A 17,977-nucleotide genomic window follows, 5' to 3' on the forward strand; every position below is an offset into this window, starting at 1 on the left:
AAAAAACTCCCACAAAAAACTATGGATGTCGCCATGAAAGCCTTCAACTTTACAGAAGGGAAGACAGTTTGGACAGGAGAGAAGAAGAAAAACCAGAAGGTAGGGTTCAAGTGGATGACCAGCCCAACCCTTATATACCTTTTATATGAAAGAAGAAAAACATTTTAGGCTGAAATCCTGTGCTTACTTCCCCAGGAAAAATCCCAATGAACACAGTAGAATTTAAACATGCATCGGATTGTACAGTTATGCTGCAGTTCTAAACACATGTGCTAGGGAGTAATCCAATTTAATTACATAGTATTTCCTTCTGATTAAATACGTTTAGTCAGGAGTGTACATGGGTTATTGAGATGGTGGTGGTTGTGTGCCTTTAAGTTCTTTCTGATTCAAGGTGGCCCTAAAGTGAACCTATCATGGGGTTTTCTTGGCAAGGTTTGTTCAGAGAGAGTGTGCCATTGCCTTCCTCTGAGTCTGAGACAGTGTAACTTGCCCAAAGTCACCCAGTGTGTTTCCATGACTAAATAGGGATTTGAATCCTGGTCTCTCCAAGTTGGTCCAACACTGAAGCCACTATACCAGTGATGGCGAACCTATGGCACACGTGCCAGAGGTGGCACTCAGAGCCATCTCTGTGGGCACATATGCTGTCGGCCCAGCACACAGTTTGCCAGAGTTTCTTACTAGAAAGCCAGAGGGACATGGCACTTTGCAATAAATAAGTGGGGTCCGGGTTGCAGTTTGGGCACTCGGCCTGTAAAAGGTTCTCATCACTGCACTATACACACTGGCACTTGTGCTATTGAGATTATGTAAAAAGTTTCTGTATGATTTGTTCTTACATTAAATTATGATTGTCTTTTTTATCCTATCCAGCTTGTTGACAAATCTGACACTAGTAACCGATACTCCAGAGGTGACCTATCCTTCTCAGGCTTTCATTTGGAAAAGATTTGAAAAGATCTTCATTGTTGCTTCTGGTCTAATCAGCTATGCACCTGTGTTTAAGGCCTATTTTTATCAGGCCCTGCTGGAGTTCTATGAAGATAATGTACAGTATATTGAGCTGAGAGTTATTCTGCCACCGGTAATGCATTTTGTTGTTGTTTGCTTCACTGTTCTTATTTGAAGTAATTTATTTTTGTGGCTCCCCATTCCATCTGGAATGACATTTTTTCAAAGGCCAACATTATAAGAAGAAGAAAAATGTTGTTTGTGCCTTAAGGCATTTCTGACTTACAGCAATGCTAAGGTGATCAGGGCTTTCTTGGCAAGATTTATTCAGAGGAAGTTTGCCTTTGCCTTCCTCTGAGCTGAGAGAGTGTGACTTGCCAAGGGTCACCCAGTGGGTTTCCATGGCTGAGCGGGTTTCCAAACGCTCAAACCAGGATACCATCCTGGTTGTACGCTGGCCAATATTATAAGAAGGAAAAAAATGAATGCACTTAAAAATATTACAGTTTTGATGAATGGGCCAGAGTCTGTTTTCCAGGGGCTTGTAGCTATGGCATTAACATTTTCTCCTAAACTGCTAAGTTTATTGAGGCGTGTTACAGACCACCTGAAAGTGGCGGTCTGCCGCCGCCGGCGGTTGCTGTGTCCGGGAACTGCAGCGGCCAAACTGCGCGGTTCCCTGGCGCAGCAAAAAAGAAGCGCCAAAATGGTGCTTCTTTTTGTGCCCCAGAAGTGGCACCGCAAGGTGCTAGTCACGCACTTGCGGCGTCACTTCCGCCACGCAGCATCTAGACGTTACGTGTCCGCGATGTCAAAATGGCAGCACCCGTGTAGAACGGGCGCCGCCATTTTGTACGGACCCAGTCCATACTAGGGTTAGGGGTGTCAGGAAGTGATGCCCCTTGCTAACCCTAGTACGTCCTGGGGATGTACTATACGCCCGTCCGGAACGGGCCTTAGATATCCTTTTAAACCAGGAATGGGCAACAGTGGCCATCTGGATGTTTTGGACTGCAAAACCAATGAACTTTCAGCATGTGCTTCGGAAACTATTGCTGATGAGAGTTTTAGGCCAAAAACATCTGGAGAGGCAACATCCCACCACTCACTTTAAAGTATTGGAAAATAGTTAAGCCTTATATGAGACCTGACTGATCATCTTTCAGAAATGTAGAGTCCTGTTGAAAATATCTGGACGTCCACATTGAGAAGAAGGAAAGTAGGTCAAGGCTCCAATGGCTTTATTTTCCTTGGAGTACTAGCAAGCCCCAGGCCCATACCTTTTACCAGATCCCTCTGACCAACTGGACAAGTGGTTTGTCATTCAAAATAGTGGTCAGTAGACCAGTTCCAGTCCATGAGCCACTCTGTTGCAAAAATCAAGGAAAGAAACTATTGTAGCCAATGGGCACAAGTATGGTGCCAATCCCTGGCATATTTGGGGAAGAAATCCTGTTGGTCCACCCCATTAGAAAGTTTAAGATGCACTGCTACAGGGAACAGATCTACTCCCTGCACCAGCTGCTGCTATTAATATAGTGTCAATTTTGTGAGGATATTGTATAGAAATTTCATTGTGTTAATATCTGATTACAGAGGTTGAAAATCACCATCAGGGTAATTCTTAGAGGTTATGTGGGCAAGCTGCATGGTGTCTGTGTGTCTGTGTGGCTTATGAATTCCTGGATACCCTGCCACTCAGATGGTCAGGCATCAGCTGAACAATGGGGAACAGTTCCCCAACCAGTGTGTCCAGATGTCATAACCACAAAGGAGGACAAGGCACCCCAGAATGTAGGACATTCAAGAAATATGTGAGACATTACAAAATAAAAGCTAAAAAATTACTTATATAAATGTAAATTTATGCTTCTTAGTCATGCTCAAAATGGAGGATATTTTGAAATTCCGCCTGGACATAAGGTTGAAATGTAGGACATGTCCTTGAAAAGGATGACGTCTGGTCACACTGTCTCCATCCCTGTCCCCACCACTGCTATCAGCATTAGAGAAGCAGAATTCTCCTTCCTTCCCTACATCCTGATTAGGATCACTATTGGATGTGGTAAAGTATGAGTAAGAGAGAAATTAACTATATGTGTCTCTCTGTCCTTCTTCCATACATAACCACTCCTCATACTACTAGCTTGCAGTCAGTAGGGAGTGATGTGTCCCTCAACTTTTTGCAGCTCTCCAGCAGAGCTGTACATCAGCTGTCAATAAACCTCTTCTTCCTACCTACACTAATCACAAAATATCAACTGCATGTGCAACCTGATTTGTGCATGTTTACTTGGAAGTAAGTTATACTAGTTGTAATATAAATAGACCATTGTTTATTAAAAAGGGAAATCCAAATCCATATATCATTCCTTGTGGTCTTATGGGACTGCTTATACAATACAAGTTACTGACATTATTTTAGTTGCATCTGTAAAGAAGGAGTTTCTTGTGGCTTGTGCTTGTTAGCCTTTTTGTCGTAACAAGCAGAACTTCCTTCCACTTGGATTTATCTTTGTGTGTGGTTGTTTTGTCCACAGGTTTATGAGTTGGATGGAAGCACACATGACAAGTCCTGGTCTGTAGCAGCTTATAAAGATGTGGCCAGGCAATTTGTAAAAGACCACCCTGATTTTGTGGGTGCTAAAATTATATACACGACACACAGGTAAGATGTGCGTTTACCATCAGCGACAATACCATATACTGTATCTATACTTAACTAAATTATATTTTATTCTTAAAATCATGGGGCATGCAAGAAAGAGAAAATATACAGTGCGGCCTCCTCTTATGTGGGGATCAGTTCCGGATCCCTGTGCATAAGGGGAAATCAACGTATGCTGAAGCCCCATAGGAAGTAAGGGGGCTCATGCCCGTGGTGCACAGTGGCGTGCAAGTGCCATGGGCGCACGTCCCATTAATTCTTCTGGGGCACACAACGGGCTCTTCTGGCGCGGCTTTTGGCATATGCTAAAAGCCACGTATGGCACGCCCGTGTAAAACGCAGGCGCACTGTACAGTGAATTTTTAAAATAAACAACATCTTAAGAGAATTATATTTTTAAAAACTGATATGATAGCTCATTGTATTTGCCATACTGGTACTCAGGTTGGTAGTGAAGTTGCTGCTGCTGCTCCTCCTCCTCTTCCTCTTGTTAACTACCTTGGAGTTTACCTCAACACATAATGACAGTGTGAATGAGACATCTCCAAGACTTTCTTTCCTTAATTGCTCTGCTCAGTGGGCTTATCACACAGCTTTTAAAATCGACTTACTGATCCCGAATTGACTTCTTATTTGGCTGCATCCTGATCCTATCACATGGACTTTTGTTGCCACCGGGCAGATGCAACCCGTGTAACGTCTGGATGGAATCTGAATTCATCTGGTCAATTTGCAAAGCTGGGAGATTCCCGGCTTTGCAAACCGGCTGGCTGAATTCAGATTCTATCCAGGCTGCACCTGCCTGGCGGCAGCGACAAAAATCCATGCGATAGGATCCAGATGCAGCCTAAATTAGAATTCAGTTCAGAAGTGGTAAGTCAATTTTAAAAGCTGTACAATATACTCCCAAGTCCCTCAGGCTCAGAGCTATGGCCTCCTTGATTGTGTCTATCCATCTGGTATGCGGTTCCTTCCTCCTATCTTCACTCCTCCTCCTGAATCTACACCTGCTTTTCATATGATATTTTCTGCATACAAGTTGAAGAAGTAGGGATATAAAATCAGCCTTGTCTGATCCCTTTGCCAATTGGGAACTGTTCTGTTTCTCCATATTCTGTTCTAATAGTAACCTCTTGTCCTAAGTACAGATTTTTCATCCATAGTTGTTAGTAACTGTTCCAGATCTCCTTTGTTTTCTGCTAGTAGTATGGTGTTGTCTGCATAGCTTCAATTGTTGATGTTCCTTCCTCCAATCTTCACTCCCCCATCTTCCGAGTCTAAACCTGCTCTTCATATGATATTGAACAAATAGGGTGATAGAATGCGTCATTGCCTGATCCCTTTGCCAATTGGGAACCATTCTGATTCTCCATCTTCTGTTTTAACAGTAACCTCTTGTCCTAAGTACAGATTCCTAATCAGGACTGTCATTTCTTTAAGAGCATTCCATTGTTTTTTGTGAACTATACAGCCAAATGCTTTGCTATAGTCTATAAAGCACATGCTGATTTTCTTCTGGGATTCTTTGGTGTGTTCAATTAACCATAATATGTTTGCAATGTAATCCTAGTGCCTCTTACTTTTCTGAGCCCTGCTTTGACCTCTGGGATTTCTCGCCCCATACATGGTATGAGTCTATGCTGCAGAATTTTGTCCATAACATTGCTTGCATGGGAAATTAATGCCATGGTCCTGTACTTTCTGCAATCTTTTGTGTCTCCCTTTTTGTGTCTCCCATCTACATGCATCCTTAATTCATTTTAGATATAACATTTACAAAGATTTTTTCATGGCACAAAAGAGACAGTGTCCATTTGGGTTCATTTTTCTCCTTTTGGTGATTTTAGTTTTCTGCTAATTTTCAGAAACCAGACTGTCTCCCAAATTGAAGAAGCTGTCCATACAGCCATTGCACTCAGAGCTGAGTTCCCAGATACTGTAGCTGGATTTGATTTGGTGAGCTCCTATTTTTCTTAGTTGTTTTTGTATTTTGTATTCCAAGGATTGCAGGGAGCAAGGAAATGTATAGTCGAAGGCTTTCATGGCTGGCATCCATAGTTTTTTGTGGGTTTTTTGGGCTATGTGACCATTTTCTAGCAGAGTTTCTTTCTGACGTTTCACCAGCATCTGTGGCTGGCATCTTCAGATGCGGGCAAAACGTCAGAAAGAAACTCTGCTAGAACATGGTCACATAGCCCAAAAAACCCACAAAAAACTATGAGCAAGGAAATGTTATTCTTAATGAACTAGAGGTTTTCTTGGGCTGCATCACCAGCATATGGATGTCTTATATGGGACATAACTTTTGATGGTAACAGCTGGGCCTCTGATAAATTGTTGCAGTATTTAGGGTGGAATACAATGGATGTATCGCAATCCTTGGAACAATTATAAACTGAAACATGATATCACAGACTGCAAGCGCTGTAAGGGATACAAAAGTTGTCCAGGGCCATGATCAAATCCAGGATTTTCTGCTTATCTCCTCAAGTTTAATCTAATTCACCCATACATTATCCCAATCATGCGATCATAACAAAGCTACAACCTTAAAAACCATAGTAACCCATTTTTTAAAAAATTGACTGTAAAGCAGTGGTTCCTAACCTTTGTTTCTCCAGATATTTTGAACTTCACCTTCCAGAATTCCTGATTGTTGGCTAATGGCTAGGGCTTCTGGGAGCTGAACTCCAAAACACCTGGAGGAACAAAGTTTGGGGATCACTGCTGTAAAGCATATTTTAAAATAGATAAATAAATATAGAAATCATTGGTATACATGGGTCTTACTTCCATCTAAACATGGCTAGGTTTAGGCCTCATATAATGAAAGTCATATTCCATGTGGTGGCAGGATTATTCTATAGAAGGTTGACTAAAATGTTTCATGTTGCATCTTTTGAAGTAGTATCCAGGCCAGCACTACTCAAAATGTTGGCCTATGGAGCGTTTGGCTTCCAGTATGTGGTAATCTTCCAGGAAAGAAAGAAACAGTTGTAAATGGGGAAAAATATAGTACTAGTCCTTGGCACATTGGGAAAATGGCCCTGCTGATCACCTGCATCAGACAGCTTAAGAAGTACTGCTCTAGGCTAAAAAAAATTGATGTCACAATATATTTTTAAGTAATGTAGTTCAATCCTATCCATGCTTCACATGCAGGTTATGACAACTTTTAAGTTGTTGCTGGCTTTTGGAGAGGGGACCTGCTACAACAGGGTAACACAGGCCCTTCCAGAAGCTAATTTTGGAAGTTTTTGTATTTATTGTGCAACTCCATCATCTTCATATCAAATTTAGTTATTTTGGACAAAGTTATTTTATATCACAACTTTTTATGCCACTTCTTTTATATCACAACTTTTATGCCACAAGCAAAGGCTTCTGGAGGCAGTTCACAGAATAAAGCTTCGAAACAGTAAAATAAAAATACAGTTTGTTAAAACAAAATAACCATTGATTGATTGATTACACTTATATTCCCCCCTTTCTCCCAAACTGGGATCCAAGGTGGCTACAAAAGCAGTGCCACAGTATAATTTTTTTTTTACAATCTTTTAAGAGTAATTAAGGTTAAGATCTATTTCAATTAATGGGAGTACTCACTGACTGTGTGCGCATGTGTATTTGCACATGTGCACACTTGCACATGTGTGTCTTATAGTTACTTGTCAACTTATGGTGGCCCCATGAATTTCATAGAGGTTTCATTGGGTCCATACAGACAGGCCAAAATAGAGCTGCTTTGGGAGGGATGCTGTTTAAATGATGCATGCATCCTAAAGCCCGGAAGCCATGCCAAAGCCACGCTCTGGTGCAGCTTCTGGTCTCTTAAAATGTGTGTGTCATTTAAACAGCATACCTCCAAAATGACCCGAAGCAGCTTTATTTTGGCTTGTCTGTATGGGCCCTTAGTCAATGGGTACTCAGGTGTGGTTTGTCCTTGCTCTCCTCAATTTTCTTCTCAGGTTGGCTGGGAAGATGGAGGACACTCTCTCTGGGAATTGAAGGATGCCTTGATGATTCCACGTGTTCTAGAAGAAGATTTGCCATACTTCTTTCATGCTGGTGAAACAAGTAAGCACAAAAGCTTCAAGGTGCTGATTTGATGGAAGGGAGGTAACTAGGACTGCAGTCCTATGCATAGTTATCTGGACATATCATGAGATGGTATGGCTAATTACAAAATACATTAATGCTTGGTAAAGTGTAAGGCAATCAGAAAAGAGGAAGGCTGCATCACAGGTGGATAGATTAAATCAAGGAAGCCACATCCCTGAATCTGCAACACCTGTGTAGGGCTGTTAATAACAGGGTGTTTTTAGGGTCTCTCAATCATAGCCCCAGACAGCTTTGCTTCATTTGATGAACAGTGGTGTAGGGAGCCATTTTGAACACTGTTCTGATGTATACAGAACGTGTTTCTTTCTCACAAGTGCCAATGTGATGAAAGACACAAGTTGTTAGAGAATAGCAATCATGGTTGTGGAATTCATGCCTGCACAATTGTGGAATTCATGTAGTAGCTTCAGACATGTGATTTTAAAGGAATCTTTATGAAGTTGATAAAATCAGGTTGTGATGTAACTGCAAACTTTTTAAAACCTTAAAAACACTTCTTTCTTTATTTAATTTCTATCCTACCTTTCTCCCCAAAGGGACCTCAGATGGTTCACAATAACAATTTGAAAAACATAACTCAATAAAAAAATTTAAAATTTAAAAACAACCCCTAAATAAGTGAAAATTCTTCATTATTTTTTCCCTTGGATATAAAAAAGCTCTGATGATTCCTTTCTAGATGACACTAAAATTTTCTACTGCATGAAATAACTTATTTCAGGGTTAGTCAGTATATATTTACTACTATCATAGTGACCATTTGGTGAGTATATAATCATATCAGCATTGTCTGTATCACTCAGATTGGGAGGGCACCTCTGTGGATAAAAATGTATTGGATGCACTGCTCCTGAACACCAGCCGGATTGGCCATGGATTTGCCCTTCCAAAACATCCAGCAGCTATGAATTTGTCTTTGGAGATGGATATACCTATAGAAGTCTGCCCTATTTCTAACCAGGTACTGTCTAGCTCTGGAAGCTGGTTTTATCATATCAAACAAGGAGAGGGACTTTAGGAAGCAGAAAAACTAAAAGGTGGATTTTTTTTTACTGCAATGCAAGCAAATGTACAAAATCCCTTAGTATTTATATGTATAGGGTACATATGGAACCCCAGTTGAAGCTTTCAGAGGGGAGGTTTGTCATTTCAGTGCCTGTTCTATGATTTAATCTGAATTGCAGAAATAATGCAGTTTGACACTATTTTAACTGCCAAGCATGAATGCTATGAAATTCTAGGACTTGTTGTTTTGTGAGCTATTTAGCCTTTTCTGTCGAGAGCTCAGGTGCCACAACAAACTACAAATCCCAGGAATCCATAACAATGAGTCCTTGCCAGTTAAGGTGTTTTCAAACTGCATTAATTCTGCAGTGCAGATGCAGCCTTTTACATGTGTACCTGGATACGCAATATAGCTCTTTTATACATTAGAGTTTATTGGATGTTCTCCAGAGCTTGCATTTTCTGTTGCAGTAGGTGTTATTGTTGTGACTGCGGCTTTTTGTGCAGTTTCTGAGAAGATTGTGATGGTGGCAGTGGTAGCAGCTGAGACCTGCCATGCCTGCCTGTCTTTCCCACTGGTTTTTCTTATGTCCATATTGTTTCTCTGTCCTCCTGGGAGTGCGTTCAGCTTCTTCCATTTCATGCATGAGGACAACACTAGCAGTGCTCCATAATTTCCAGACCAGTTTTATTTACCTCCAGACACGCTTGAAGCCATAGTGCTCTGCCCACTTACCTGAGAATAATCTCAACTGTACAGAGTAGCAGTAAACATGCCATAAGATCTGCTTGCACAGACCTCCCAGTGATATTAACAAAACTTATAAGTGCTCAGCTTTGACTATTCCATACAGTTCTGTGCTCAGAAGAAACAGTATCATTTTACATAAATTGGCATGATTTTTGTAATATCTATTTTTCATGTGCACAGTATGCTGTAACATTTTTTATTTTTTAGATTTTATTGTGAGCTCAATCCCACATGTTCATAGAGGTTAAAATACTTGGTTGCATGGGACATTCAAACACTTGGGGAAGACCAGGGCTCTGTGGCAATAGGCAGAAGATTCCCAGTTTGACTCCCAAGTTGAAATAAGTCTAGTTTATACTCCAGCTAAAAAGGCAGAAAAAGAAGAAATGGAAGGATTCTATGCTAGAGACCAGAAGGAAATTGATCCCACACCAAAACAGGACTTGTTCATAGGCGATTAGAATGCAGAAGTAGGAAACAGCAGAATCAAAAACTCTGGGTATTAATTCTGGGTATTAATAATTCTCTTTCTCTCTTCAAGGTGCTGATGTTAGTATCAGATCTGAGGAACCATCCTGCTGCTTTTTTGATGTCAGAGGGTCACCGCATTGTGGTTGCTTCTGATGATCCATCCATCTTTGGAGCAAAGGGGGTGTCGTATGATTTCTACGAGATGTTTATGGGGATTGGAGGGATGAGTGCTGATCTGAGGACTTTGAAACAACTGGCATTAAACTCTCTAAAGTAAGTATTACTGTCTCTTGCACATTCATATATGTGGACATATTTCAGAAATAAGGCCAACTGAACATATTGGCACTCACTTCTGAATACACAGGCATATGACTGTGCTGCATGTCCATTTTGGATTAGCAGCCTATGCAAACAGTTCTACAAAACATTTCCTCTATTGCCATAGAGGATAGTGCTGTGGATAGTACTGCAGGTATCCTGATGTTTTTAGAGGAAATGTATAATGTTTTGGATTTTTGTTTATTATTTTAATGGTTTTCATTTTAATTGGCTTTCATTTTAATTTTTTTTTTGATAATTCAATTACCAGTACTTTTTAATTTTTGTATGCTGTGACCTTTAACTATCTTTGTTTTAACTGATGTTAACTGCCTTGAGTCCTGGACTCTGGACTTTGTTGTTGTTGTTTTGTGCCTTCTCCTGAGGCTGAGAACATGTGGCTTGCCAAGGTCAACCAGTGAGTTTCATGGCCGAGTGGGAAATCAAACCCTACAAGAAGCATAATCCCCAGCCACTGGCCAGGCTTGCTGGGATACTTCTGTTGAGTCTACTCCACTTCAACTCTACCTTCCTGTGTGAAGAGTGTGAATCCTTAAAGGCCAGCTAGTTTCTCCATCAGGCCAGGGAACTGGCTCTTTAAGGACTCATACTTTTCATCCAGGCCTTTCCTGACCGTCTGCATGGCATGCTCCCTGCATTGTAATTTTTTAAAAAGGAATTGAGCCCTCAGAGAGTGTCTGTTGGGGCCCTACCTTAGATTTTGCTTTCTCTAAACCTTTAGCTTCTCATTCAGGTATCAGGAACTTGGTCCAATTCCTCAGCCGGTGTTATGGCAGCCCCAGGCTCCAGCAGCTCATCCTCTAACTCCGAGCTTGAAGCTGAAGTCATGACAGCTGCAATCTCAAGTATATTTGTGTGTGTAAATATACCTTCAAGTCACCTGTCCATTTATGGCGACCCCATAAATTTTATAGGGTTTTCTCAGGCAGGTAATATTCAAAGGTGGTTTTGCCAGTTCCTTCCTCTGAAATATAGCCTACCGCACCTGGTATCCATTGGTGGGCTTCCATCAAAATACTAACATAAAATTGACCCTGTGTAGCTTCCAAGATCAAATGGGACCTGGAGTCTTTAGGGTATTTAAGCCTTGTGAATTCAGTGAGATTATTTTTCTAGCCTGAATATGTACATCCAGTGCAGTATAAAAAGTCAGTTTGTTGAATTTCAATGCCCTGTTCTTTTCTGGCTTTTAATGTTGTCATTCTGCTCTTGAAGCACCTTTTGCTACTCTTAATCTGAGCTATACATTTTCTCTTCACAGTTATAGCACCTTGCTACCTAAGGAGAGAGACAAAGCCCTGCAGATCTGGCAAAAAAAGTGGGAAGAGTTTGTAGTAATGGCCTCTGATATTATCCCAGAGCTAGTGAGAGACATGGTGGAACCAAGTCTTAGTCCCTGTTATTAAGAAGCAAGAGGGCCTTTTATCTTGAGGCTGTAGCAAGCTGGAATTAAGAGGTGCTACAGCAATCTTTCAACCTGGGACTTTGATCAGATGATTGCTTAAAAGCAAGAGACTTATTTTCCTGTCCCTTGTCCATTTCTGTTCCTCAGTAAAGAGCTTTTTAAAATTATGCTGCCAATGATCAAAATGACTGAAGGAGTACAAAATGTACTTCTCAAAGGTGGAATTCAATGTGCTTGAACTCCATCAGCTGTTGGGGAGTCCTCCTAAACTCTTCTTGTCACCTGGCTGTGGATGCTTAGTGCAAACTTGGCTTATTCATTGCCTTAGCTGTATTATCAAATGTGCCATAGCAGCTTTTGGAAGAGACAAAAAGCTTTCTCTCAGGTTGGAATGATATTATGTTCTAAAGTTTTTAGGTAAACATTACTAGTTATCAACAACATTTTACAGGACATTCTATATGTATTATGTGATTCTTTGCCATGTGAATTTTCAAGAACAATATTTCATTCTTTCTATAATATCAGGGAATTTGCAGTTATTAATTAGCAGAAGCCATTAAAATAGACTAATTAAAATAGCAATATTTGGAGTTTGAAATGAACTTCATGTAGCATTGACTGCAAACTGAGAAACTCCATTTGTTAACAACAATCAAAGGATTTACACAAATTGGTTTACACTAGCTTCAAACCTTAAACGCACACTCACAAGGATATACATACTGAATCAACAAACACAGCTGCCATGAGGATAGTGTTTTTTAGTATAACCTACCTGGATATTAAGACCTTCTCTGTGCCATCAGAGCTATTAAAGCAGCATTAGGAACAAAAATGTGGAAGACAGCTTTCTCAAAGACTGTAGAATCTAGTAGTTGACAAAGACCTTCTTTTATATATATGTCTTTAGCCTGCTGGGCTGCTTCTGATAATCAATGGTTTTAGTTTAGTTGGCTTGTATTTTTTATCTCCTTTTTAAAAATAGTGATTGTAATATAAATCAGATTATTATCTGCCTTTGGTATACAGTTAGGGAGTAACAATAGAAATCAGTCAATAGCAGCAAGCAAGTAACTAAAATTTTAGATAAAATTAAACAGATGTCAATTTAAATACACTGACTGGCAAAAATCCTAACCATATCTGAGCCCAGAAATGAAATACAAGCCCCAAATCAATTTTCTTAAAGTCCTGTTCCACTGATACACATTTATTTAAAGATATATACTATATATACTCAGCTATAAGTCGACCTCATGTATAAGTTGAGGGCAGGTTTTGGGACCAAAATTGTAGATTTTGATAAATTGAGGTTAAAACTTAGGGGCATGTAACAAAGCACCTTAAGGATGAAGCAATGGAAAACAGTGGCAAAGAACTTACAAAATTCCAGCAGGTAATAACTGTTTGCGTTCACATTAAAGACTGGATGGATGAGAGAGCAGGAGGGAGGGCCAGTGGTTCCATGACAAATTACACTCTTGCCTTTCGCCAAGGGATGGCCCCGTTTTGATCAGAGTCAAAGTACAGTACTTATGTTGACCCTTGGATAAGTTGACTTAGGTTTTTGGGGTTAATTTTTTGACCAAAATTTCTAGACTTATACATGAGTATATACAGTATATACGTACAAAAGGTGTTTCAATCTAAATGCTGACACTGTCATGCTGTATTTTTCGTGCTGGAGCTCCAGAAGAGTGTAGTGTGTGTAAATTACAATGATAATTGTAAGGCTCAGTGATTATTACATCAATAATCCCTCTTTGAACACACCATTGTTCCTTACATCCAATCAAAATGTGGAATGCAAATTAGCCAGGGATGGCGGGAAGAGGAATGACTGGTTCACATGTTAGACTAGCATGGAAGAGGAGACAGAGTTGGATCATAAGGTAAGAAGGACTCATAATTGTAGTTCTAGTAGGGGACGGAAGTAGGGGGCTGCCTGAACCTATCTAGTCCATGAACCACGAATGAGATGGACATGGAACTGGGAACTGACAGGGAAATGGAGAGCTAGACTGAGAACAAAGTAGATGAGAAAGTTTTAACTTTCCAGGAGTCGGGAGCCTATGGCTCTCCAGATGTTGGATTGATAATAGGCAATGCTGACTGGGGCAAAGAGGAGAGTTTCACCTTCAGGTTTTAAATCCCTGACTGTTCCTAAACTACTGTCTTGATGTACAGTCAGCCCTCTGTATCCACAGATTCTTTATCCACAGATTCAACCACCCATGGTTTGAAAATATTTTTAAAAATATAAATTCCAAAAAGCAAACTGTGATTTTACCATTTTACTCTACAGTCAGCCCTCATATCCACAGATTCAACCATCTATGGTTGGAAAATATTTTTTAAAGTATTAATTCCAAAAAGCAAACCTTAATTTTGTCATTTTATACAAGGGACACCATTTTACTACACCAGTGTATTTAATGGGACTTGAACATCCATGGATTTTGATATCCATGGCGGGGCCCTGGAATCATACCCCAGCAGATACCAAGGGCCCACTGTATATACTTGCATATCAGTCTAGAAATTTTAGCCCAAATATTTATCCCAAAAATCTGAGTCAACTTATCCTTGGCTACTGAACTTTAACTCATATAAAAAAGGAACCATCCCTTGATGAAAGCCAAGACCATAATCTGTCCTGGAAGCACTGACTCCCTTCTGCTCTCTCTCCATCCAGTCTTTAGTGTGAGCACAAACAGTTATGCCTGCTGAAATTGTGTAAGTTCTTTGGTATTTTAGGTTTTACCCTTGACTTATCTATGGATAATTTTAAATTCCATAATTTTGGCTACCCAAACCTGCTCTTAATTATACATGAGGTTGACATATAGTTGAGCATATGTGCTATATAAGGGATGCCAATTTACTATGGCATTGTATACAATGCGATTTGAGCATCCATGAGTTTTGGTATCCACAAGGTGTCCTGGAACCAAACCCCAATGGATAGCAAGGGGCCACTGCATTTAAGCAGTATAATCACAGGCTGTCTATGGCCAGGAACAGCAAACGTTATTGTACATATCCCCAGATCAAGAAAACAGCTATCCATGCTTCCAGTTTTATAACATAAACAAACAGGGCATTCTTTCTTATCACAGCAAAGCTACTGCTGGATGAAACTCAAGTCCATTTTATCCATTTTTCAGTAGTTCCTAGCTGTATGTGCCCAGGAAATGTAACCAGCCACATAAAACATAGAAAAGTTACTTATGTGAACTACAGCTTCAAGAATTCCCCAGTCAGCACAGACCCTGGCTGAAAAAAAGAAGCTCCATTTGGTTGCTGTGGCGACTAGTGCTTCATAAGTGCCCATCCTCTGTGAACTTGCCTTAATTGTTTTCAAAAGCCCATTAACTAACGTTTCTTGCGTATATGAGCAGAATGTGTGTTTTATCTGTTTTTAAATTTTGTATGATTTTTAATCAGTTCTGTAATTTTTTTTATTATTTTTAAAATACTTTATTGACATGTTAAAAAATAAACTTGTACATAAAAACTTGTTGTTGTTACATATACTATTACATCAATACATTCATCATTACTGTTAAACTTTACCAGTATTCTATCTATAACACAAACACACACTTCCTTTAGATTATGTCATCCGCTGCCCTGATATTCCTTAACAAAATCCATACTAGCTCTTAATCTCTAAAACCTCAAATAAGATCACCATAGGATATACATTTACTCTTACATAAAAGTGACTAGACCTAGATCGTTTCATTGTACTTTAGCCCTTCTTAACAATTTTGTAATGTTTTAATGTGATTTTAAATTGGTTTTGTAAACTTTTTGTAAACTTTTTAGATTTGTTGTGCTGGAAGCTGCCTTGGGTCCTCTCCTGGGAGAAAGGTGGCATATAAATAAGATAAGATAAGTTACTTAATTTCTACCACTGGCTGAGGGGCAAGCAGATTCAAAGGGAGGTTAGGAGAGGTCCATATAATGCTCTAGGTTGCCAGCTACTATATTACCATTGGAAAAACAAGTAAGTGATGTGGCGGCGGCGAGGTGGGGGTGGAAACACTTGTCACTCATAACTTCTTTGCATCAGATATTATATTTTAACTTGACAACCTGGTTTGAAGAGTTTGTTGTTGTTAACTGCCTTCAAGCTGCCCTCCACTCATGGCGACGCTGTGAATGAGACTTCTCCAAAGCCCCCTATCCTCTGCCTCTCTGCTCAGGTTCTGTAGGCTCAGGCCCATGGTCTCCCTCATTGGGTCTATCCATCTAGCATCTTCCTCCCTCTTTCTACTACTCTCCACCTTTGCTAGCATTATTATCTTTTCTAATGAGTCATGACTTCTCATAATGGGGCCAAAGTACGACAGCTTCAATCTGATCATCTTATCTTCCAGGGAGATTTCCGACTCAATGACCCATTTGTTTTGTCTTTTTGGCTATCCACAGTATCCTCAGCACTTTTCATCAGCACCACTTCTCAGATGAATTTATTTTCTTCTTATCTGCTTTCTTCACTGTCCAGCTGTCATATCTGTACATGGTGATGGGGAATACAATGGTTTATACAATTCTAACTTTACTCCTCAGTTGTATATTTTACTCCAACCACTATATTTCAGCAATAGAGATTTTGTTTCTAGGTAACCACCAGTCATTGAGCAAAGCCTGGGACTTACCAAGGTCTAATTGCCAGTCGTAACTAGAACAGACACATTAAATTAAACAAATATGTGTGCTGACATACAAACTTCCAATCAATTCAATGTATCTATTTTAGTTGGGAATAATACATAGATTTAGGCCCAAGTTCTTAAACAGAATCTTGTTTCTGTGAGAAAAGGCATCCAAGTGTTCAGGCCTCCAAGACCTATGCAGTGGTGTAACTATGGTGGGACATGGAGAAGAGGCAAAATGAGGGCATCACTCCTCCAAAATTAGAATGCTCCCCTCATGAAGTCTTCCTTCAGTCTCCAAAGTTCTAATATTGTAATAACTTAAAACTTCATTTGAGCAATCAGAATTTATGTGCCACACTACCGTACGTGGATTAAAAAAATAATTGAGGTACCCTGCTGGTCTTCCCTGGTACATTTCATGTATGCAGAGTAGCCTATGTTTTAAGTAAGACCATCCTAAACACACCCTGCAACTTTTGCAAAAAACCCCCCCATCTGTCTGTTTCCACGTGGTATACTAACAAACCAACAAAAATATAATGTTTATATAGATGAAGTCATTGTCTCCTGGCCACTGATAATTATCCCTTCCCTGATAATTCATTAATAGTGATAATCAGGGTTTATTGAAAGCTGTTGATGGAGGCACGATATAAATCTAGCATGATAAATAAATGATCTATCCAAAACTACTTCCAAAGCTACGCTGAAGCTAGTGACCTCAATTCAGTGATAGGTATGAGAAACTGATCGAATGAGATAACTGTATGTTTTCCTATTATTTGCATCAAAAGATACAGCCACATGGTTCAGTGGGCATCAGATGAACATTGTGATGTGGATGGAGAGTACTGAGTACTTCCAGATTTGTGTCTGCATCCTTATCAGTAATTCAAGGAGACAGTTACTTATGGGTACAGTGCAAGAAGGACAATAGAAAAGGAACTGAGTAGATAGTATAGGATACTCCTTTTTTAAAAAACAAAACAAAAACCAAATAGGATAACAAAAGAGTTGGAGAAATTAATAGAAAGTTCTGTTCCACCTACATGCAACAATTTCATTAATTGCCAATAATGTATATAAGAAATGGTTGGTTTTTGTTTTGCTGATCCAGATTTATTTAGGTTATCTGCAAGGAAAAGTAAGGATGTAAAAGGATGTGTCTTTCAAAGAGACATACTGTATGTGTGAACACACATAGTTCCCAAGCCCAGTATCTACAAACTGGATGAAAAGCCAGTATCTGTGGCTAGATTTAGTTTCCACCTCTGGGTTCCCTCAAAAAAGCTCAGTTGGTGGGATTTTAGTTTCTTTCACTGAGCTAAGCATACAGAGGCATGTCTGCTTCATGCTGACGATGTCATCTGTAGCTGTATTATCCCATAGAGTTTCAATGAAGTTGAAGGGACTTCCTAAGTACATTTCATTTTCTTTGAGAATCAGTACTGCTATGGCATGAGGTGGTGAAAACTACAGATATGCCTTCTGTCTTTAAAGCATGCATTTTATTGTTTTGGGATTCAGATTTTTTGATATTATATCTTTATGTCACCCCAGTGAAGTACTGAAATCTGATTAAGGTAGAC

At 39.8% G+C, this 17,977-nt stretch overlaps 1 protein-coding gene across 1 annotated transcript in view; it reads left to right on the forward strand.

Moving 5' to 3' along the window:
* Nucleotides 1-11,910, forward strand: part of LOC149311714 (adenosine deaminase 2-like) — a 35,783-nt gene extending 23,873 nt beyond the window's left edge. Inside the window, exons 4-10 of the mRNA XM_089527753.1 lie at nucleotides 877-1,087; nucleotides 3,495-3,622; nucleotides 5,488-5,578; nucleotides 7,591-7,699; nucleotides 8,548-8,705; nucleotides 10,042-10,244; nucleotides 11,575-11,910. Of these exons, the coding sequence (XP_089383879.1) occupies nucleotides 877-1,087; nucleotides 3,495-3,622; nucleotides 5,488-5,578; nucleotides 7,591-7,699; nucleotides 8,548-8,705; nucleotides 10,042-10,244; nucleotides 11,575-11,719 (1,045 nt within the window). The 3' untranslated portion in view covers nucleotides 11,720-11,910. The remainder of the gene's footprint in view (nucleotides 1-876; nucleotides 1,088-3,494; nucleotides 3,623-5,487; nucleotides 5,579-7,590; nucleotides 7,700-8,547; nucleotides 8,706-10,041; nucleotides 10,245-11,574) is intronic.
* The last annotated feature ends 6,067 nt before the right edge of the window (nucleotides 11,911-17,977 follow it).

Source organism: Sceloporus occidentalis, unplaced genomic scaffold, assembly GCF_023333645.1.
Source record: "Sceloporus occidentalis isolate IW3139 unplaced genomic scaffold, rSceOcc1.0.p SCAF_5, whole genome shotgun sequence".
Taxonomy (NCBI): domain Eukaryota; kingdom Metazoa; phylum Chordata; class Lepidosauria; order Squamata; family Phrynosomatidae; genus Sceloporus; species Sceloporus occidentalis.